This window comes from Salmo salar, chromosome ssa19, assembly GCF_905237065.1.
Source record: "Salmo salar chromosome ssa19, Ssal_v3.1, whole genome shotgun sequence".
Lineage (NCBI taxonomy): Eukaryota > Metazoa > Chordata > Actinopteri > Salmoniformes > Salmonidae > Salmo > Salmo salar.
Window position 1 is genome coordinate 78,007,683 of NC_059460.1, and position 24,155 is coordinate 78,031,837.

At 42.9% G+C, this 24,155-nt stretch overlaps 1 protein-coding gene across 4 annotated transcripts; it reads left to right on the forward strand.

Moving 5' to 3' along the window:
• Window positions 1-453: 453 nt before the first annotated feature.
• LOC106579615 (polyadenylate-binding protein 2) lies at window positions 454-23,860 on the forward strand. Of its 4 annotated transcripts, none has more exons than XM_014159702.2 (7): window positions 454-960; window positions 2,591-2,699; window positions 2,899-2,966; window positions 4,352-4,458; window positions 17,701-17,788; window positions 18,291-18,445; window positions 23,240-23,860. In XM_014159702.2, the coding sequence occupies exons 1-7, from the start codon at window positions 814-816 to the stop codon at window positions 23,424-23,426; spliced, it is 861 nt and encodes a 286-aa protein (XP_014015177.1). In that variant the 5' UTR covers window positions 454-813; the 3' UTR covers window positions 23,427-23,860. The 4 variants fall into 4 exon arrangements, with proteins under 4 accessions (XP_014015177.1, XP_014015179.1, XP_014015178.1 ...); XM_014159704.2 differs by having other exon boundaries at window positions 455-960; window positions 22,331-23,860; XM_014159703.2 differs by lacking the exon at window positions 454-960 and adding an exon at window positions 1,216-1,364.
• Window positions 23,861-24,155: the final 295 nt, after the last annotated feature.

Sequence of the window (24,155 nt, forward strand, 5' to 3'; positions counted from 1 at the left end):
ATTTAACACCGATTTAGGAATAATAGCAGTCAGTTAACAAAGCCTATGTGATTATTTTTAATTACATAAATTCTTCCAAATTCACAAAAAATGACTAGCTGATGAAGATTCTCAACAAAACGAATGTGATCTCTAAAGCCTGTGTTTACCACCTTTTAATTTCGTTATTTAGCCAAAAACACAATCTACCTCATTCATATGCTTTGTCCAACGATCCATGGCGGAGTTAGTGCCTACAAAAAGACGCCATTAATGATAAAGCAATCATAGGTCGCAAAACAAATAGGGGAGTGGGCTTTGTGATTGACATATTTCTAATCGAATCAGATTTTGAAGTGTAAGACAAAAAATGGTTAAAAGAGATGTGCTGCCAGATATCCAATAGACGCAGGGGTGTGTGTCTACAATCATCAACTGACTAATAAAATTGCGAGTTTACGCCCGCAGTGATACGTAACTCCACCCCCCGGCATCCATTTCTGAACTGAGGGACACCGCACTCGCGAAGAGAATCCACGATTTTATGTATATTTCTTCATGTATATCACTATAGATTATCTATAGAAAATTCGCGACATAAAACTAAAGTAGCCACTAGCCTTTGAAATCGTAACATATATTATCCGTTGAACCCGTTCGGACAGAGGCAAGAGTTGAAGCTCGCCTTTTATTTCACGTTTAACTTTCCTAAGCGGCGTGTTCAGCCGTTTTTTTTTCTTCTTCCTTTGCCCCGCTCACTCTCCCCCCTGTGTTAGTAGTGGCCTGTAACGTTGATTTAGCCACGAGGCGGGTCGGATCAACCGGAATTGGGCGATGGCGGAGTTCGGTAACGGACTGGACTCAGGAATGACGGAGGAATCCCTACTGGACTCAGACCCAGGGCACCCAGAGCTAGAAGACCCGGGTGTTGGCGATGAGGAGCCGGGATTAGAGGAAGGAGAAGCCGCAATTGAGGACCCGGTAAGTGAAGGGCATAGTTTATGCCCAAAGCCTCTCTGAAGTTGAGACAAATGTGTATTGTACGATATGTATTGTGGGTGTAAACACGTTATTTTAAGATGGATTTAGCTATATTTATATACCCTGTGGTGGTATGCGACTGTGACTTATCTCTTGGTCGATATAACCGCCATTGTGGCTCACGCAGTGCAGTATAAATGGGTGGTGACATGCGTGGTTTTTGGCGGCCATGTTGGCGCAGCAGCGGTGGTAGTTTCTCTGCAGCAGAGTGGTCGACCTAGTGGGGGGAAAAAAAATATTCGTCGCTAAAATGCGAGACCGAGATGTGGACAGGGGCGAGGGTAGGACAGGCGCCATTAGCCGCGGCATTGCGAGTCTATCTGCAGACACGGAGAGAGCTCACGGTAAACACGCCTCCTTTATTTTCTCATGCGCTGACAGCTGCAGAAATAGAAGCGTATACATAATAATATGATAGTCAATTAACAGTCATTGCTAGCTACAAACAAGCGTTGTAATGTGCTATTAGCCATCCTTCTATCAGCATATAGCTAAAATGCTAGCAAAGGGTATGCGGCACTTGCGCTATTGTAGGTACGATTTGAAATGGACATTTAGGGCTTGATATAGTGGCGGGAGCCGACTCGCTAACTTCGCTAATTGGGGCGATCATGACATGCCCCTTGACACGTTCATCTTCCCACTTAAAGGCATTTCACGTTAGAGGGATATGCACAAACACAAGCACTTTTGTGCGAACGGGTAGTCTTTGATGTACTCTTGAGTACAAGTATTCTGTTGATACATTTGTGGGTCATGGATATTACTGTAGTTGTGTGCAAAGATGCGGATTGCCAATACTTTGAAATTAAAGCTTTTGGTTTGCGTTTTGAATGTTTTTATAGGTACAATATTTTAGATTTTATACGGACGTGATTGCGTTCGTTGACAGAATGTGTTCAAAAGCAGTTGTGGGGGTGAAGTGTTTTATTTTTATATTTATTTTTTTAGGGCTGGGCCCGCATCCTTCGGGTATGCTGCTTTTTTTTAATTTTTGGGGGGCTGGGCTTGCGCCCTAAAATATTTTCAGAAGGGAGAGGGAGGGAAGAGACACTAAATATGTAACAAAATACAGACCGGTATCAGTGATGAACGAGTCAAATAAGCCATGATGTTTTCATGCATTTCAGTGTCATTTTGAAGCCTGTCAAAGCTGTTGAATTCGTCTATTGGTTGTGGGTGTCATGTATGACATCCCCAAGACCTGGAATGGATTTCACTGCAATGCAAATGTTGTCATTCAGTGAGTGCATGTCTATCGTTATCTAGTTGAGGATGTGGAACGGGAATGCAGCTGTGTCTGAAATGAATGGTGAATAAGTCCTGCCTGTTACAAAGACCCAGCCAGTGGTCATGTGCCAGGCTGTTCCCACTCAGAAGCCAGTGTAGAAACGAGGTCAGCTCAGGCTGCTGAAATTTCAATTGTGTTACGTGCATGCAGGTCATGGATGGATATATTCCTTTGGTTTCTTTTTCTTTCAGCTGATTTCTGTCCTGACTGATGTGGTGGTCTTTGTAATTGATAGGTGTGTCTCTTTGTTTTATTAATATCTATATTTAATTTTTTCAGGAGCTGGAGGCAATCAAAGCCCGGGTGCGAGAGATGGAGGAGGAAGCAGAAAAGCTGAAGGAGTTACAGAACGAGGTGGAGAAACAGATGAACCTTAGCCCTCCACCAGGTGAGTTTGTGGGAGGAAAGAGTAATGAAGTGCCTCGGCGAATGTCTTCCAACGCCAACTGAATGTTTTATTTCACTGAGGTTTCCAGAGAGCAGATGTAAGACAGAGATTAATATCAGACTCATCCAAATGTATATCTGTTTGTTCTTTAGTTCACCATTTTTAAATTTCACTAATTGCTCAATTTTGCTCTCAATAGCCGGTCCCGTCATCATGTCCATCGAGGAGAAAATGGAAGCCGACGCAAGATCAATCTACGTTGGAAACGTAAGGCTTCGCCTCCCCTTAACCTCCTTGGATGTTGTTTGGGTTGCTCTTAGGGATGTAACGATTCAACAATATGCATCGGTCCCTGGTAAAAATGTTTAAGATACCAATGCATTTGATCAGTGGGAGCCCCAAACCAATCCAAATAAAGCATGCATCGATCAGAAAACCCATTCTCACTTTTACAAATCGCCCAATTCACTAATGTTTTTACTCATTGTTTTATCTGTTGTGATGGAATTGATGCGTCCTCCTTCAGTTCAGTAACCTATCAAGCTTTTATGCATGTAACTGTGTATGACTGTCACGTAACAACTGTGCGCATAGTGCGGGAGACACAGCTGCTCGCGCCAACAGGAGGTAGGCCTATCTCTGTTCTAATAGGCTATTCGAACATCTGCGCGGCACCTACAGCCTTCAGATGCTTCTAAAATGGCTTTCGCAATGTCAAATCATAGGCTTTATTAGTCATGACAAGCAATGTCATTTGCTTGTCTCTCAACTAATAGTTAGCAAGTAGGCTGTAGGAAATAGTTTTACCGGTGTTGTGTAGACTAACAGAGTGGATGCAACTGCTGATTGCTGTTTTCATTCAGATGGTCCAGGTTCACATAATACATCGTTTTGGTAGTTTCGCTTTAAACAGTCAGTGTCATTTTTCCATGAACTGGGTAATTTGCATTTTTTTGCTAATAAATATTGCGGTAGTACCAGATCACAATTTGAATCAGTGGGTGATGGTGAATTCAGATAAGTGGGGGGACAAAAAGCATACATTCCCCACCCCTAATCTGATAGTGGGGTGGTAGATGCTCAGTCTGCTGTATGGCTCAGCTCGGGTACCTACATACACCATTGCCGTTGAGACACACAGCCATTTAGTTTAGAGAAGTAAGCTGACAGATCCAGCTCAGAGGCGGCGCTCCCATCAGCAGCAGTTTTTAATTAAAAATGGAAAATAAATGTCTTCATGCCACACAAAAGTGCATAGACTCCTATTGAACTAAATCGCATCAATTCGTTCCCCTAATCAAACCGAGTCACACGGTCATTTCAAACTAAGGCCATGTATCTAGATATTTATTGAATAGTTCATGAAAGGAGATGCATGCAAACACTTTGCTCTATGTGGTGATTCTCCTTGTCAGGCCTATCAGTTTGCATTTACTATCCGTTTCAAAGGGCTGACTCAAATTTCCACAAATGTCTTGTTGACATTAGTGCAGCCATGATGTCCTGTTGACATTAGTGCATGATTTTCATATGCATTTGTGCATCAACTTTTTTAATTTGGGGATTTGGCTCTGAGTGAATTCTCTATATGGAATCAACTAGCCACTCAGTTTGTCAGAGGTATCTCACTTGTTCTCCCTCTCTGTGGACAGGTGGATTACGGCGCCACGGCGGAGGAGCTAGAAGCCCACTTCCACGGCTGCGGCTCCGTCAACAGAGTCACCATCCTGTGCGACAAGTTCACAGGGCATCCCAAAGGGTACGTATCTACACCCCGTTCCTCCATGTGCTCTTTCACTGCAGGCCTGTGAGTAAACAATACTACCGTCTTCTATCAGTCATCTAGAGCAGTGATTCCCAAACTTTTTATAGTCCCTTACCCCTTCAAACATTCAACCTCCAGCTGTGTACCCCCTCTAGCACCAGGGTCAGCGCACTCACAAATGTATATATATTTTTTTGCCATCATTGTAAGCCTGCCACACACGCACTATACGATACATTTATTAAACATAAGAATGCGTGTGAGTTTGTCACAACCCTGCTTGTGTGACGTGACAGGGCTCTTATAGGACCAGGGCACAAATAGTAATATAATAACAAATGATGCTCTTTATTTAATCATCTTACATATAAAACCTTATTTGTTCATCAAATTGTGAATAACTCACCACAGGTTAACCTCTCTGGGTAGCAGGGACACACTATTCAACAGCCAGTGAAATAGCAGGGCGCCAAATTCAAAACAACAAAAATCTCATAATTCAAATTTCTGAAACGTACAACTATTATATCCCATTTTAAAGATACACTTCTCGTTAATCCAACCACATTGTCCGATTTCAAAAAGGCTTTACGGCGAAAGCAAAGCATTAGATTATGTTAGGACAGCGCCTATACAAGAAAAACCACACAGCCATTTTCCAAGCAAGGAGAGACGTCACAAAAACCAGAAATACATCTAAAATTAATCACTAACCTTTGATCTTCATCAGATGGCACTCATAGGATTTCATGTTACACAATAAATGTATGTTTTGCTCGATAAAGTTCATATTTGTATCCAAAAACCCAATTTTTACATTGGCGTGTAATGTTCAGAAATGTTTTGCCTCCCAAAACTTCTGGTGAATGAGCACATCAATTTACAGAAATACTCATGAAATACTCATCATAAACGTTGATAAAATATTAAACTGTTATTCAAAGAATTATAGATACAGCGGTTGCATTAAGAAGTGTCAAATATTTAAAAAACTTACAGCGAAAGCACACTTTGCAATAATCTGACTACAGCGTTCAGACACGAAACCAAACCTGCCATTTTGTGGAGTCAACAAAACTCAGAAATAATATTATAAATATTTACTTACCTTTGATCTTCATCAGAATGCACTCCCAGGAATCCCAGGTCCACAATAAATGTTTGTTTTGTTCGATGAAGTCCATCATTTATGTCCAAACACCTCCTTTTTGTTCGCACGTTCAGTCCACTATTCCAAATGCAGGAAGCGTGTGCAAAATGTCACGACAAAAAGTATAAAAAAAAAGTTATATTCACGGTCGTAGAAATGTCAAACGATGTATAGCATATATCTTTAGGATGTTTTTAACATAAATCTTCAGTAACATTCCAATGTCTTCAAAAAAGAAAAGGAACACAGCTAACTCTCACGTGAGTGCGCGCCACTGAGGTCATGTCATTTTCTCACTCATGTACTTCCAGGAGCTCTTGTTCTCTCCCTATTCACAGTAGAAGCATGAAACAACATTCTAAAGACTGACATCTAGTGGAAGCCTTAGGAAGTGCAAAATGAACCCTAAGTCACTCTATACTGTATAGGCAATCACTTGGAAAAACTGCAAACCTCAGATTTCCACACTTCCTGGTTGGATTTCTCAGGTTTTTGCCTGCCATATGAGTTCTGTTACACTCAGACATCATTCAAACGGGCACGCCTTTCATCCGGACGTCAAAATACTGCCCCCTACCCTAGAGAAGTTAATGAGAAGGGTGTGCTTGAAAGGATCCACATAACTCTGCAATGTTGTATTGGAGAGCGTCTGTCATAATTTTCCACAGTCTGTGCCTGTATTTAGTTTTCATGCTAGTGAGGGCCGAGAAACCACTCACACATAGGTAAGTGGTTGCCAAGGGTATCGATGTCTTAACAGCACGATTTGCCAAGGCAGGATACTCTGAGCGTTGCCCAATCCAGAAATCTGGTAGTGGCTTCTGCTTTTAAATTAATTTTTCACAGAACCACTTGTTGCAATTTCAATGAGGCTCTCTTGTTCAGATATCGGTAAGTGGACTGGAGGCAGGGCATGAAAGGAATAACGAATCCAGTTGTTTGTGTCATCCGTTTTGGAAAGAACCTGCTTATTTGTGCACCCAACTCACTCAGGTGCTTCGCTATAATCACATTTGACATGGTCCATAAGCTTGAGTTCATTTGCACACAAAAAATGATACAATGATTGAAAGGCCTGTGTGTTGTCCTTGTTAATGCAGCCAGAGAAGAGCTCCAACTTCTTAATCATAGCCTCAATTTTGTCCCGCACATTGAATATAGTTGCGGAGAGTCCCTGTAATCCTCAAATCAGATCATTCAGGCGTGAAAAAACATCGCCCGGATAGGCCAGTCGTGTCAGAAACTCGTCATCATGCAAGCGGTCAGCCAAGTGAAAATTATGGTCATTAAAGAACATTATAAGCTTGTTTTTAAAAAAAATTATATTTATTTAATTGAGCGACATGTCAATACTTTGCCCCTTGATAACCAGAGCACTTCTGTGTTGTAAAAGCATTACATGGTTGCTGCCCATATCATTGCATAGTGCAGAAAATACATGAGAGTTCATGGGCCTTGCTTTAACAAAGTTAACCATTTTCACTGTGTCCAAAACGTCTTTCAAGCTGTCAGGCATTCCCTAGGCCGCAAGAGCCTCTCGGTGGTTGCTGCAGTGTACCCAAGTGGCGTCGGGAGCAACTGTTTGCATGCACGTTACCACTCCACTATGTTTCGCTGTCATGGCTTTTGCGCCATCAGTACAGATACCAACACATCTTGACCACAAGTCCTTTTGATGTCAAAAAGCTGTTCAGTACTTTAAAAAAATCCTCTCCTCGTTTCCAGTGCTTTGCAGAAGAGCCATAATTGCTTCAAAACATCTCCTGCCATGTCAATGATGCATCGTGAAACAGTGTTGTTTGATTAAGGCATTGTCTGTATATAGTTGTTTTCGGCCTTTTCCCCCTGGATTGTCCCAGCCATATCCGCAGCAGTAGGAAGAATTAAGTCCTCCACAACAGTATGGGGCTTGCCTGTCCTAGCCACTCAGTAGCTCACCATATAAGACTCTTCTAGCCCCTTCTTATTAATGGTATCTGTTGCTTTTATACGTCTTACTACTCGAAAGTCGTCTTAATTCTCACTCAAACTCGCGTGGCTTATTTTTCAAATTGGCATGTTTTGTTTCTAAATGTCTGCACAACAGGGAAGGCTTCATCGACTTGGGAGATAGTACTTTTACTCATATAATACACTGTGGCTGAGGGGGGGCACTACTCCCAATATAAATGAACCCCAAATGAATGTAGTTCTCATCATATTTGCGCCTCTGATGGTCCAACGTCTATCTGTTTGGTGCTTTCCCTGGTAAAGGGGCAGTAGCTCTTCTGCTGCATCAGATTCACAACAGTCAGTGTCCATGCTAGCTGGGCTAACAACAAATGTAGAATTACTGATGCCAGCATTGGCTGTGCTTGTGGAAGCAGGACAACTTGTGTCATTGACAGGTGCAGGTGTAGTACTGCTGATAGTAGCAGTACTACCAGTAGAGCTGGTATGTCTCTGTAGACGCGGTCCTTACTATTTTTGAAATTTTTATTTTTTGAACGTTTTTGAATAAATTTTTGAGCAAATTAAATGAGCAGCAGCTACGTTTGGCTACATACAGACCGTTAGTGGAATTCCTGCAAGAGAGTAACGGTTAATGTGATTGGATGTTACTTGGCTACTTGTTTTTGACATTGGTGTTATTTTGCAGAACACTAGATGGTTTAATTTTTATTTTTGGCAGTGAAACGAGGCTACTCAGGCGAGTGAAAAACCTCACCCAAATGTATAGCCCCGTTGGAAAAATATATAAATGAGCTGTTAGATAATGTGAAACTTTATATTTTTTTTTTTCAACAAATGAATGTGAATCACATTTATATGGCGTACCCTTGACGCCACTGCGTACCCCAATTTGGACATACCTGGTCTAGAGGAATGAGTATATACACCGTGCTTTACTAGGTTGTAATTGTCTACACTCAATGTGCAGGTTAGCAAAGTAGCCCACTTTAATTCACATGGATGTACAGTGCCTTCAGAAAGTATTCTCACCCGTTGACTTTGTTACAAAGTAGTAATAAAATGGAATCATTTATTTTTGTCAGCAATATACACTAAATACTCTGTCAAAGTGGAAGGATTTTTTTTTAATGGAAAATAAAACACCAGATATTCAAGCTCCTGAGTCAATGCGTGTTAAAATCACCTTTTGGCAGCGTCTACAGCTAGAGAACGACTGTTAACCGGCCGGGCCAATAGTGGCTTTTTCTAGTCTATCTGCATAGCAAAACTGCTGCTATGCCAGCCGCCACTCACCGCCTGAACCATGCGCACTGCACAATGCTGAGGAATGTCTAGCTGGGAAAACCAGCAGGAAGCTAGTTCATTCTCCAACACAAAAGGTGCAATCTTGAGACATGGATGAATTGACACACTGACCAAAATCAAACTCCTGTTGCAAATATTTGTTTAGGTAATTCACTAATGGCTTACGTCGCCGTGCCTTTAGACATGTGTGCAATAGAGCAGGCCTGGGCAACTCCAGTCCTCGGGATTGTGCGTTCTCACGTCTAAAACTATTGGCATATTTCAGTCATTCAGACGGAACGTGCATTGTCGCTGGATTTTTTTTTTTCTTCTCTTCCCTCTACTGTCGCTCTCCTTGTCAGATATTATGCACATTTATGGTTTGGTAGGAAATGTCATTGCCATTTAGCTAGTTTTTGCAGTAAACACCAGAAAGTGATATGAGATGTGAAAGGGAGTGGAGTTACTTCCTTGCTCTATCCAATCGTAGCAATATTTGAAGTTGCAACCCACCCATTTCTTGACAGATGGCTGAACTTTTCCCGATCATGGAAAATGACAAATACTAGTTGCATCAGTAATCACAAATCATGTTACTTTGGCGCCATTTGCATTGAATAGATGTTCTTTTATATTGTCAAACTAACAGCAGTGCCTATGTCTTTCCATACAGGCGTGACATGCTGGAGTGATGCTTCGACGCAAATGTTGTTGAAGGAAAACAGACTCCACTAATCAGGCAAAACAAGCTCTATAACTCGACGCATGCACACATTCCTATTAAATATGCATTCACCTGTATTGTGAGTAGGCCTATTCAATCTTAACTTACCCAGTTTATCAGGAGATTTAACATTCAAGTAAAATTATTAACATGTTATGTAGTTTGGTAAAAAAAAATCATTGTTGGATTTTAAATGCGTACATGGCTGTCCCTGGGAAATTGTCCTAAATATTTTCAAATGATATTGAATAGCGACCTCCTTGACCCTCAAATCTGCATCGGCCCTAAAAAAAAAAAATGCATATGGGTCGTTCTCTAATTACATCTAAGTCTCTAAGAGCTTTGCACACCTAGATTGTACAATATTTGCCAATTTTTTGTATTCTTTTAAAGTCTTCCAGCTCTGTCAAGTTGGTTGTTGGTCATTGCTAGACAGCCATTTGAAAGTCTTGCAATAGATTTTCAAACCGATTTTAAGTCAACTGTAACTAGGCCACTCAGGAAGATTCAATGTTGTCTTGGTGAACAACTTGTGTGTATATTTGACCTTGTGTTTTAGATTATTGTCCTGTTGATTTGTCTCCCAGTATCTGTTGGAAAGCAGACTGACCCAGGTTTTCCTGTAGGATTTTACTGGTCCTTAGCTCTATTCTGTTTCTTTTCGATGACGAGCATACCCATAACGATACAGCCATCACCATGCTTCAGAATATGAAGTGTTGCTCTGTGATGTGATGGGGGTTCTACTAAGCTAACATGGAATTGTTTTAAGAAGGTCATACCAAGGCTCGTTTAGCTATTATTTTTATATTTTAGGACCCCTTAAGGTATCAAAAAATATAAAATTGTTTGAAACATTGAATTGGTCCATACTGCTATTAGCCCATAGGAACACATTGATTAACACCTTCATACATGGATGAACCGTTGAAAAAAAAAAAAAAAGAGATAAGAATGATCAGGAAACAATTTGTCTTTTTACATGTATGTAACTGCTTATATATATATATATATATAATCTGATACCCGGCTACCTTCAGACTAGGCTTGTGAAAGGCAGTGTGAGTATAAAGAATAGGTAAGGCCTCCAGCCTACATCTACATGCTCACCAAGTCAATGTTGATCATCCATGTGCCACTGAGTCACACACACCCGTTATTGGATAATTACATTTTTTTTAATTTAACGTTACAGATCTGTGTTCATCCAACACTACCTTATTTTATCATATTGCTCATAGACCTGTCTTAGCTAAGCTGTTTCTTTGGTAAACTAGCACGTGCTTTGGCAGTGCACTGGATGCTTATTGGAGCGCTTGCTTGCTTGCTTGCTTGCTTGCTTGCTTGCTTGTTTGTATGACTAATTTAGCGTTCCTTCCCTTGCTTGGTTAGACCTTAAGGTCCACATGGTGTAAAGTAGACTGACAGCTATAGTGCATAGAGCTGGGTGATATGGGGGGGGAATTCTCATAATCAATTGCCTGAATTTATGCGATAATGATAAATAGAACAAGTTTCTAACACTAAACCAGCGGTTTTTTATTTATTATTTATTTTTATGATCCTTTAAACAGAAAATATATAAACGCAACATGTGAAGTGTTGGTTTCATGAGCTGAAATGAAAAGATCCCAGACATGTTCCATATGCACAAAAAGCTTATTTCTCTCATTTTGTACGCATCTCAATGGGTACGCATTTCTCCTTTGACAAGATAATCCATCCACCTGACAGATGTGGCATGTCAAGAAGCTGATTAAACAGCATGATCCTTATACAGGTTCACCTTGTGCTGGGGCGGCAATAAGGCCACGTTAAAATGTGCAGTTTTGTTAAGCAACACAATACCACGTCTCAAGTTGAGGGAGTGCCCAATTGGCATGCTGACTGCAGGAATGTCCACCAGTGCTGTGGCCGGGAAAATTGCTTGTTAAGCCACCTCCAACTTTGTTTTAGAGAATTTGGCAGTATTTCCAACTGGCCTCACAACTGCAGACCACGTGTTATCGTTTCGAACTTCACATTTATCTAGTCTAGGCATCTTATCGCAATGAACGATATCAGCAAAATGCCTGTGGTAAATGTCCGGTGTCAATTTCCAGTTTATTGTCCCAGCTGTAATGGAGCACAAAGGTTTTCTTTCTGACATAAGCCATGCACACAATGCACAATTCATGACTAGTGTCAGTGTTCCCCTATATACAGTGGGGGGGGGGTATTGGATCCCCTGCTGATTTTGTATGTTTGCCCACTTACAAATAAATTATCAGTCTATAATTGTAATAGTAGGTTTATTTGAATAGTGAGAGACAGGGTAACAACAAAAAATTCCAGAAAAATGCATGTAAAAAATGTTACAAAATGATTTGCATTTTAATTAGGGAAATAAGTATTTGACCCCTCTGCAAAACATGACTTAGTACTTGGTGGCAAAACCCTTGTTGGCAATCACAGAGGTCAGACGTTTCTTGTAGTTGGCCACCAGGTTTGCACACATCTCAGGAGGGATTTTGTCCCACTCCTCTTTGCAGATCTTCTCCAAGTCATTAAGGTTTCGAGGCTGACGTTTGGCAACTCGAACCTTCAGCTCCCTCCACAGATTTTCTATGGGATTAAGGTCTGGAGACTGGCTAGGCCACTCCAAGACCTAAATGGGCTTCTTCTTGAGCCACTCCTTTGTTGCCTTGGCCGTGTGTTTTGGGTCATTGTCATGCTGGAATACCCATCCACGACCCATTTTCAATGCCCTGGCTGCGGGAAGGAGGTTCTCACCCAAGATTTGACAGTACATGGCCCTGTCCATCGTCCCTTTGATGCAGTGAAGTTGTCCTGTCCCCTTAGCAGAAAAACACCCCCTTAGCATAATGTTTCCATCTCCATGTTTGACGGTGGGGATGGTTTTCTTGGGGTCACAGGCAGCATTCCTCCTCCTCCAAACACGTTGAGTTGATGTCAAAGAGCTCCATTTTGGTCTCACCTGACCACAGCACTTCACCCAGTTGTCCTCTGAATCATTCAGATGTTCATTGGTAAACGTCAGACGGGCATATATATGTATTCTTGAGCAGGGGGACCTTGCGGGCGCTGCAGGATTTCTGTCCTTCACGGCGTAGTGTGTTACCAATTGTTTTCTTGGTGACTGGTCCCAGCTGCCTTGAGATCATTGACAAGATCCTCCCGTGTAGTTCTGGGCTGATTCCTCACCGTTCTCATGATCATTGCAACTCCACGAGGTGAGATCTTGCATGGAGCCCCAGGCCGAGGGAGATTGACAGTTCTTTTGTGTTTCTTCCATTTGCGAATAATCACACCAACTGTTGTCACCTTCTCACCAAACTGCTTGGCGATGGTCTTGTAGCCCATTCCAGCCTTGTGTAGGTCTACAATCTTGTCCCTGACATCCTTGGAGAGCTCTTTGGTCTTGGCCATGGTGGAGAGTTTGGAATCTGATTGCTTCGGTTGGCACTCCCTTTAAGAGTGTGCTCCTAATCTCAGCTCGTTACCTGTATAAAAGACACCTGGGAGCCAGAAGTCTTTCTGATTGAGAGGGGGTGAAATACTTATTTCCCTCATTAAAATGCAAATCAATTTATAACATTTTTGACATGCGTTTTTCTGGAGATTTTTGTTCTGTCACTGTTCAAATAAACCTACCATTAAAATGATATACTGATCCTTTCTTTGTCAGTGGGCAAACATACAAAATCAGCAGGGTATCAAATACTTTTTTCCCCCACTGTAAATTTCTTACCACCGCTGCCAAAAATAAATAAATACATACATACATACATACATACATACATACATACATACATACATACATACATACATACATACATACATACATACATACATACATACATACATACATACATACATACATACATACATACATACATTCATTAAGAACACCTTCCTAAAATTGAGTTTCACCCCTTTCCTTCAGAACAGCCTCAATTTGTCGGGGCATGGACTCCATAAGGTGTTCTGTGGGAAGTATTGGTCCAGCATCCCTGGTCCATGTTGACTCCAATGTTTCTCACAGGTGTCAATTTGACTGTATGTCCTTTGGGTGGTGGACCATTCTTGATACACACGGGAAACCTTTGAGCATGAAAAACCCGGCAGCGTTGCAGTTCTTGACACACTCAAACCGATGCACCTGCTACCATACCCTGTTTTGTCTTGCCCATTCACCCTCTAAATGGCACACATCATTGGCTCTTTTTCTCACTCTCTTCTCCATCTACACTGATTTGAAATTGTAACTTGTTAAATCCACAAGGGATTGTAGCTTTGGCCTGTATTCAGTTGGTCATAAGAGCACGGGTTCTGTACAGTGTTCTGCTTTTAAAAAGTTGTTCGCTCAATGACTTAAATCTGTGGGAACAGCTAGCACCCCCACACCACCCTTGTCTTGTGCTAGAGCCAAACTTTGAAAGGTACTACACTGTGCACAGACCCCCTCGTAGAGTTTTCTTATAGGCTTATTTGCTCAACCACGAGCATAAGTGAGGTCAGACACTGATGTTGAGCAATTAGGCCTGGCTTGCAGTCGGCGTTCCAATTCATCTCATTGGTGTTCGATGCGGTTGAGGTCAGGGCTCTATGCAGGCCAGTCAAGTTCTTCCACACCGATCTTAGCAAACCATTTCTGTATGGACCTCGCTTTGTGCATGGGGGAATTGTCATGCTGAAACAGGGAAGGGCCTTCCCCAAACACAGCCCGAGACCATTATTCCTCCTCCACCAAACTTTACAGTTGGCACTATGCATTTTGGCAGGTAACGTTCTCCTGGCATCCGCCAAACCCAGATTTGTCTGTCGGACTGCCAGAAGGTGATGCGTGATTCATCACTCCAGAGAACGTGTTTCCACTGCTCCGGAGTCCAATGAAGGCTAGCTTTACACCACTCCAGCTGACGCTTGGCATTGTGATCTGCAGCTGCTCGGCCATGGAAACCCATTTCATGAAGCTCCCGACGAACAGTTCTTGTGCTGACGTTGCTTCCAGAGGCAGTTTGCAACTAGGTAGTGAGTGTTGCAACTTAAGACATACAATTTTTATGCGCTTCAAAACTCCATGGTCCCGTTCTGTGAGCTTGTGTGGCCTACCACTTCGCGGCAGAGCCATTGTTGCTCCTAGAAGTTTCCACTTTACAATAACAGCAGTTTTTACAAAAAATTATTTAACCAGGTAGGCCTGTTGAGAATAACTTTCCTTTACAACTGTGATTGGCCAAGATAAAGCAAAGCAGTTTGACACAAACAACAGTTACACATGGAATAAACAAATGTACAGTCAATAACACAATAGAAAAAAATCTATATACAGTGTGTGCAAATGTAAGATTAGGGAGGTAAGGCAATAAATAGGCCATAGTTGCAAAATAATTACAATTGATCAATTAAACACTGGAGTGATAGATGTGCAAATAGAGATACTGGGGTGCAAAGGAGCAAAAAAGAAATAACAATATAGGCATGAGGTAGTTTTGGTGGGCTATTTACAGATGGAGTGATCTAGCTATGAGCTGCTCTGACAGCTGATGCTTAAAGTTGGTGAGGGAGATACGAGTCTCCAGATTCAGTGAGTATTTGTTTTTATTTTTTGTGCAATTCGTTCCAGTCATTGGCAGCAGAGAACTGTAAGGAAAGGTGGCCAAACGAGGAATTGGCTTTGGGGGTGACCAGTGAAATATACCTGCTGGAGCGTGTGATACGGATGGGTGCTGCTATGGTGACCAGTGAGCTGAGATAAGGCAGGGCTTTACCTAGCAAAGACTTGTAGATGACCTGGAGCCAGTGGGTTTGGCGAGTATGAAGCGAGGGCCAGCCAACGAGAGCATACAGGTCGCAGTGGTGGGTAGTATATGGGGCTTTGGTGACAACAGATGGCACTGTGATAGACTGCATCCAATTTGCTGAGTAGGGTATTGCAGACTATTTTGTAAATGACATCGCCGAAGTCGAGGATCGGTAGGATAGTCAGTTTTACGAGGTTGTTTGGCAGCGTGAAGGATGCTTTGTTGCGAAATAGGAAGATGATTCTAGATTTATTTTTTGATTGGAGATTCTTAATGTGAGTCTGGAAGGAGCATTTACAGTCTAACCAGACACCTAGGTATTTGGGCGTGTTGTAGGGTAGGATGGGTGTGTTTTAATTTAGATGGATGTGGGTTGTAGGGTAAGATGGGTGTGTTTTAATTTAGATGGATGTGGGTTGTAGGGTAGATGGGTGGGTTGTAGGGTAGGATGGGTGTGTTTTAATTTAGATGGATGTGGGTTGTAGGGTAGATGGGTGTGTTTTAATTTAGATGGATGTGGGTTGTAGGGTAGATGGGTGGGTTGTAGGGTAGATGGGTGTGTTTTAATTTAGATGGATGTGGGTTGTAGGGTAGATGGGTGGGTTGTAGGGTAAGATGGGTGTGTTTTAATTTAGATGGATGTGGGTTGTAGGGTAGATGGGTGTGTTTTAATTTAGATGGATGTGGGTTGTAGGGTAGATGGGTGTGTTTTAATTTAGATGGATGTGGGTTGTAGGGTAGATGGGTGGGTTGTAGGGTAAGATGGGTGTGTTTTAATTTAGATGGATGTGGGTTGTAGGGTAGATGGGTGGGTTGTAGGGTAGGATGGGTGTGTTTTAATTTAGATGGATGTGGGTTGTAGGGTAGATGGGTGTGTTTTAATTTAGATGGATGTGGGTTGTAGGGTAGATGGGTGGGTTGTAGGGTAAGATGGGTGTGTTTTAATTTAGATGGATGTGGGTTGTAGGGTAGATGGGTGGGTTGTAGGGTAAGATGGGTGTGTTTTAATTTAGATGGATGTGGGTTGTAGGGTAGATGGGTGTGTTTTAATTTAGATGGATGTGGGTTGTAGGGTAGATGGGTGTGTTTTAATTTAGATGGATGTGGGTTGTAGGGTAGATGGGTGGGTTGTAGGGTAAGATGGGTGTGTTTTAATTTAGATGGATGTGGGTTGTAGGGTAGATGGGTGGGTTGTAGGGTAAGATGGGTGTGTTTTAATTTAGATGGATGTGGGTTGTAGGGTAGATGGGTGTGTTTTAATTTAGATGGATGTGGGTTGTAGGGTAGATGGGTGTGTTTTAATTTAGATGGATGTGGGTTGTAGGGTAGATGGGTGGGTTGTAGGGTAAGATGGGTGTGTTTTAATTTAGATGGATGTGGGTTGTAGGGTAGATGGGTGGGTTGTAGGGTAAGATGGGTGTGTTTTAATTTAGATGGATGTGGGTTGTAGGGTAAGATGGGTGTGTTTTAATTTAGATGGATGTGGGTTGTAGGGTAGATGGGTGTGTTTTAATTTAGATGGATGTGGGTTGTAGGGTAGATGGGTGTGTTTTAATTTAGATGGATGTGGGTTGTAGGGTAGATGGGTGGGTTGTAGGGTAAGATGGGTGTGTTTTAATTTAGATGGATGTGGGTTGTAGGGTAGATGGGTGGGTTGTAGGGTAAGATGGGTGTGTTTTAATTTAGATGGATGTGGGTTGTAGGGTAGATGGGTGTTTTTCTTCCTACACAGGCACATTCTTTAATAAGACTCAAACACAATCATGCTGTAGTTAACATACACAACCTTGTTTCATTCTTTTTAAGAGACTCAATCATACAATAGGCTACAGCTGGCTTCACAGCTTCCCTGGGAAACTCAATGTTTTGTGGCCTCGTGCGGACATTCGCGGTAAAATATTACGCATTGTGAGGACGCTTCGACCTTACTATTTTTGAAAATGCATTTAACCTTTTTAACTAGGAAAGTCAGTTAAGAACAAATTCTTATTTACAATGATGGCCTTTGCCACCACTGCTGAAGTACTGCAAATAAACAACTTAATTGCACACTGTGACTCCAATTCCCAGTAATGTTACATTAGTTGAGTTACAGCTTATTCTAATAGCCTGGAGGGGTCTATTCTGAAGAGCATAGAAACAGGTGATCTGGTTTTTCAGCTTTAAGCGTTGTTAATCACACTGTTTATTCTCGTTAAGGGAATTGAGAAAAAGGTGTCTACGTTTGTTTAGGGAATTGTGCTTTGAGACTTTATAGCTTCAATATTTCACTTCTCTGCGCTTGTCTGATGCATTTTATATTTCTGCTGCTGTTGCAGGTTTGCCTATATCGAGTTTTCAGACAAGGAGTCTGTGAGGACGGCCATGGCACTGGACGAGTCTCTGTTCAGAGGAAGGCAGATTAAGGTAAGGACGCGACAATGTATACACATCAGGGGAGGCTAATGAGGGGAGGACGGCTCATAATAGCTGGAACCTAATGGAATGGCATCAAACAGGGAAACCATGCATTTGAGATCATTATGCTCCAGGTATTACCACAAACCCCTCCCCAATTAAGGTGCCACCAACTTCCTGTGATTGCATTTCCATTTGAGTCATTTGGCAGACACACTTATCCAGAATGACCTACAGTTAGTGTATTCATCTTGAGATAGTTTGGTTACGCAACCACATCTGTCATGGTAAGTACATTTTCCTCAGTAGCTATCAGCAACGTCAGCACTAGTAGGAAACATTAGTCTTGATTCAACTAAAGAACTGGTATTATCTCAGGATTTTGACCGATGTATCTGTCTATGAAGTGAATTTCAGTTAGATTTCCTATGTTGACTGAGACTGTGTACGTGGCCCTGTACTAGTGTCTGACCTGTGGAGTCCTGTTTCCCTTCGCTCTTGGTTCTGGCAGGTGGGGGTGAAGAGGACGAACAGGCCAGGCATCAGCACCACAGACCGCGGGTTCCCCCGGGCCCGCTTCCGCTCACGAGGAGGCAACTTTAACTCGTCACGTGCACGTTACTACAGTGGCTACGCACCGCCCAGAGGCAGAGGACGGGCCTTCAGGTGAGCACCCTGAGATTGGGAGACAGCTGGCCATTACCGGAGGGAGGAGGAATATGGAGAAGTGAAGGGGCAGAAGACTGAGTAGTGATATTATAGAAGTAGTGGGGGAGAGAAGAGGACCCCCCCAAAGCGTTGTTAGCCCCGGGGGGGATGGCTAGCCCCGGGGGGAGGATGGCTAGCCCCGGGGGGGAGAGGATGGCTAGCCCCGGGGGGGAGAGGATGGCTAGCCCCGGGGGGAGAGGATGGCTAGCCCTGGGGGATGGCTAGCCCCGGGGAGAGGATGGCTAGCCCCGGGGGGGAAGAGGATGGCCAAAGCATCGCCCTGTCCTAGACTCTGTCCATCAAGAAGTGTCTCTGGGCTGAAACTGGCCATATAGAATCATTGAGAAGCATGTCTATAAGTCTGCCTGTAGTGGGAGGAGACTGAATCTGTGGCTGACATTGATGAACATCACTACAGCCATATCAGTGAAGGTGTTTCCACAGCAGAGTGGAGGACAGGGTTCCTTTAGGTGTGAGTGGGTTCCTTTAGGTGTGAGTGGGTTCCTTTAGGGGTGAGTGGGTTCCTTTAGGGGTGAGTGGGTTCCTTTAGGGGTGAGTGGTGAGAGACCGGTGGGAGTCGGGTAGGTTAGTTGAGGTGTGTGTGTGTGTGTGGTCTTGTTGCATGCACCACCTATAACTGTTTCAGAGGAGGCAGCTAAACTCTCAGCCCACAGCAGTGAGGTCCTCCCAGGCTGTACATGTATGGGAGGCAGGCTGTTTGTATGGCTTTGAGCTACATTACATATACACACTGACTGTGAGTGGGCATCTCTCCCACAGTGCTGCTCTTTAATGCTAAAGGTGACAGGCAAAGAGTTCCCATTAAATGTCAGTTTGTTCTCATTTGTTCAGTGCTAATGGTCGGATTCCATTTTCTAATTTGATCATTAAGATGTCGTGAAGATTTAAATGCGAAGACGTTAATCTTTGTAGATGCATTGCTTGAACATTAATTGGCATGTGTATCTATGATATAGTTCAGTTGTTCTAATGATGTACCAGTGTTGAGCAGTAGCCTGTATCCATCCTGTTTTCCATCTCATCACCGCAGTGCTGTGTGTTCACCTGTCCTGGGCCAGCTGTGTGTTCACCTGTCCTGGGCCAGCTGTGTGTTTACCTGTCCTGGGCCAGCTGTGTGTTTACCTGTCCTGGGCCAGCTGTGTGTTCACCTGTCCTGGGCCAGGAGCTCCAGAGCTGTGTTTTGCCTGTGACCTTTTCAAAAGCAACACCCCTGGTATCTGGATTTGTTTTCAATCTGTACAAAAGCTTGCCCCCTATGTATGTAAAACCTGGAGTGGATCAAAGCGCTGTGCACTGGGAGTCTGGTGTGTCTCCCTGGAGTGTGTGTCCTGCTGTGTCTCTCAGTGTGAGGTGAGAGGGGGGTTCCCGTGATGACTCATTGAGCGCTCACAGTGGGCCTCACGCTGGAGCTCTGTCTCTGGGCCCATGTCCTGTTTTTTCTTTCATTTGTTTATAAGCATTGCTGAGAAGAGGGGCTGCAGGGCACAATGAGCATCCTCACCAACTGACAGATTCTGACCAATGGACCAACCTTTCCACTCACTACTAGACCAATGGTGTCAGTTTAGTCCTATGTAGTAGTACCTCGTTGGCCCCTCTATGGGAGTTGATATGATCGTCAATCACTGAACGATAAGATCTTTTAGAAGGGCTTGACTTTTGAAGTCCTATTTAACACATTTTGTAAGGATGACATCCTGGTGAGTGTAAATGATTTGGCCCACCACTCTCATACACATAGCTCAGACAGACTAGCCTGGGAACAGGTGGCCCACTATAGGGAGATGAAAAGCAGGAGTCTGGATGCTTTGCTTTGCTCCTAAAACCAACTGTGTTAACTACACACTGGTCCATCAGACACACAGGCTCGATCTCCCCTTGGTCAGACATTCCCACCCACTGCCTTCACTTCCAGAATGGAGGGTTCATTCCTGCAGCCTGATTTTGACCACAGCATTCTAACCATTGGTTTCTACTGATATGACCTGTGTGTTTGTGGGTACTGGATGCCTGGGTTTGATGGTTGTGGTGTGTGTGTGTGAGACAGGGTTTCTGTTAGCTGGTAATAGGCAGCTTTTGTCTGGTTGTTGTTTTTAGAAAAAAGGCGAGAAATAAAATTGGTGCTGACCAATTGTCCGGGAGAACAAAAAATCACATTGTGGGATAATGCATTTTTTTTTTTTTTAACCTATTAATTGATGTAAATGCATTTGACTGGTCATTCTTATTGGTCTATAGGTTAATTTGTATAATTTAGTGGAATTAAATTGGCACGTGTACAGTTTATTTATTTATCACACGTCTACCTATACAGAGCCTTTGAGTGTAAAATCTGTCGGACCAAGCGAGATGCTGCATCTTGTGGTGCTTTCAAAACAGCTGGGAATACGACGTCAAACCATGACGTCGGAGATTTAGACTCCTCAGTTCCCGAGTTGGATGACGGTTCAGTTTTTAAACGTGTCGCCAAACGGCAACGGAAGGCATCAGCAGCTTCAGCAGTGCGTCGCTCCACTTTGCGATGGCCTGGAGGCAGAATGCATTCTGAAAACATAGAGTTGTTTGAAATCTGAATGTTTTGCTACATATTATGAGCTTATTAGATCTCTCTCTAAAGCTCTACCAGATTTTCATTTGTCACATCAAACCGCTCGCTTGTGCATTGCCATTTTTTTACAACGGCGTTTTCCTGCCAATTGCATTATGGGATGAGAATTCATGTATAGCCTACTGCCTTGTGCGCATTGCTGCGCTTATAATGTGAGGATATAATAGTTAATCAACATTTTAAGCTAAACGTTCTGATCTGTTGCATCAGACTCATTGCTTTGAATGTTTGTATTATGTAGCCTAGGCTTACTGGTTGTATGAATCTGGGATCTGTCGTCCCAGAGTCTGTTTTGCAATAGGCTGTTTCTTTCTCCACAAGCTGACCAATAGAGTAGGTTGCCTAAACCTGTCTACTATAGTAGATTGACACAGGCTAGTGATGTTGCTGTTAGTTGTCTTGTTCATATGAATTACCGTATTCATAATGTGCTTTCTGTCATTTAGAGCACCGTGGGCGAACGCATTAATTAGGTCACTCACCCAATGCATATGGGTCCCGTACAGTTCTCAAACATCCAGTAAAAATGTTTTAAATGTTGCTGGTCAAATGTCCGGCTCCACATTTTCCTAATGGAAACCCTGTCGTGTGAGTGGTGATTGAGCTTTGATGCTGTTTGAGTGACGGTGCAGTCCAGGTTGTCAGGAGCCGGGTCAGTCAAGTCTGCGTGCTGAAGCCATGTGTTGCCCTTCTAGCATGTGCCATGTGAATGACTTGGACTCTTCTGTGGGGTGAGATGGAGGCTTCTGTCCTCAGGGTCTCTCCCACAGCGATCTCCGGGGGGGGCGCTCTCGCAGAGAGAGAGGGAGAGAGAGAAAGAGGGAGAGAGTGCCTCACTGTCCCACACACCACACCATTATTTCTATAGTCCTGTATAATCTGAGAATCAGATATTTTACTGTTGGCGAAGCTGTTCTCTGCTTCTTTCTGTACTGTTAATTCTTATTCGTAATAATTTGAAATTGTGGTAATTCAACACTTATCAAAGAAAGGCACAATACCATTAAGATGGTATACATGTCATCCTACCAACAATTTGTGTATACTTAAAACAATTATTCATACATATATTTTACCCCTCAGTTTACATTGGATTGACTTCTCACCAGGCCCCTTTCTACCTGCACACTAACAACCACACTACACACCCTAAAATTGGTGTCCGTCTTTAAGCCAATCAAGAAACTCACCCTCTTTTTCTCTCTCTTTTCCAGGGGCCGAGGGCGAACAACATCGTGGTATTCCCCTTACTAATACCCCCAACCCCCTACTATCACCCCATGTCCCCATACAAAAAAAGAATGAAAAAAAAAGTCCCAGGAAAAAACACTGAGAAGAAAAAAAAAAAAAAGAATAATACCAGTATTCTCCTGGACAGACTGACTGACTGGCCACAGTGTGTGATTGTGTGTGAGCGTGCGTGTGCGGAGGTGGTGCGGTCACCCTGGTAATGTATCTGATGGCCGTCGGAGATTTGGTGGCATTTCTTTTTTGAGAAGATGTTATCTCAGGCTGCAGATTTGTCTCCTTTGTCTGGCTGTGACCCTCACACCCAACACAGCCCCCAAATGCTTGCATTCGAAAAAGCAAACATCCAGGAGAAAGGAATGTTTATTTTTTTTATTTTTATGTACCATACATGTTAAACTTCCAAGAGCAAGAATGTTATGTTTTAAGTTGTGGTGTTGGGAGTTTTCATTTCTTTGTCTTTCTGTTCTCTGATCAGTTACAACTCACCCCACTCCTTAACTCTCACTACTTTTGCTACCATCTTCTCCCTCTGGTTCCATCTCACGCTCTCTTGTGTTCAGTATCTTATCAGCTGTGACTTCTGTTCAGTGGGTCATTTAGTTTTTTATATATTTTTTATAGTTTTTGATTTTTTTTTTTGTTGGTCTATTGTACCTTTCCTTTTAGTCTGTAGCATTCACCCCAAGAAGGCCAGAGCTCTGCCAACTTTTCTGTTTTGTTTTTTGTAGGCCTCAAACCTTTTCCCCTCTTCTTGCACCCCTCTGCCTTTTCTGTGCTGCTGCTCCTACCATTTTGTCCTTCACCTCTTCTGCTCTCATCTCTTTCTCCTTCTCTCCTCTCTGTGTATATTAGACCACTTCTTGTCGTTTCAGGTTTCAGGACCAGTGGAGGCTGACAACACCTCCTCCGGTGGCCGCAGCGCCCCCCAATGTCTCGGCAGGGTCTCTCTCTCTCTCTGCTCCTGCTATGCACACTCACCCAATCCTGTCTGTGTGGGGGGGAGGGGGTCAGGGCGACCACAGGGCCACCGCAGGGGGCGTTTACTACAACAAGCGTTGAGTTGACTTACTCACCCGGCACGCACTCACACATACTAGGCCCACACACACTTCAGACACCACACAACCAGACAACCACACATATTTATATAGCGAGAGCTAGTCAAGATGGCAGCAGCTGTTTTAATTGGAGTGAGAAAGACCGGACCAGATAAGGGGTGGGGGGGGTTCCAGGGCGTGTCTTTAACAGTGCATAGTGCAGCCACGGCTTGTCGAGGACTAGGGGTGGGGCTAAAGGCATCGATTTAATTTAATAGCCGAGAGGGGCGGAGCTTTTATTTTAGATGGGGTGGGTTTGTGTGGAGAGGTTTGAATTTTTGAAACGGGAGAGTGGGTTAAACAAAAAAAAGATGTTTTGCTTTTTTTTATTTTTAACCCATTAGTCTGTAATTAGAAAAAAAATAATAAATAAATAAAGACGTTGTGTAAAAATGATTAATTTGTTTGTGATTTGTCCCTAGTTACAAAAGCATTTTAAAATCCGTTCTCGAAAGTAAAGCTTGGAGAATTCTGACTGACATTCTGCAGTATTTTTAATCAGTATAGTTTCAAATGTCTTTCTGTTCTTTAAAGGTGCGAAATGCAGAATATTGTGTTTTCAGAGGTTTGCAGCTGGTGTAAAATGTAACAAAACGTAAATCATAAATAGCGCACAGAACAGATCTGCTGCTTATTAGACTTGCTTTCAATGAGAATTACAGCTCCATAACTCACATTTTGATGTGGATTT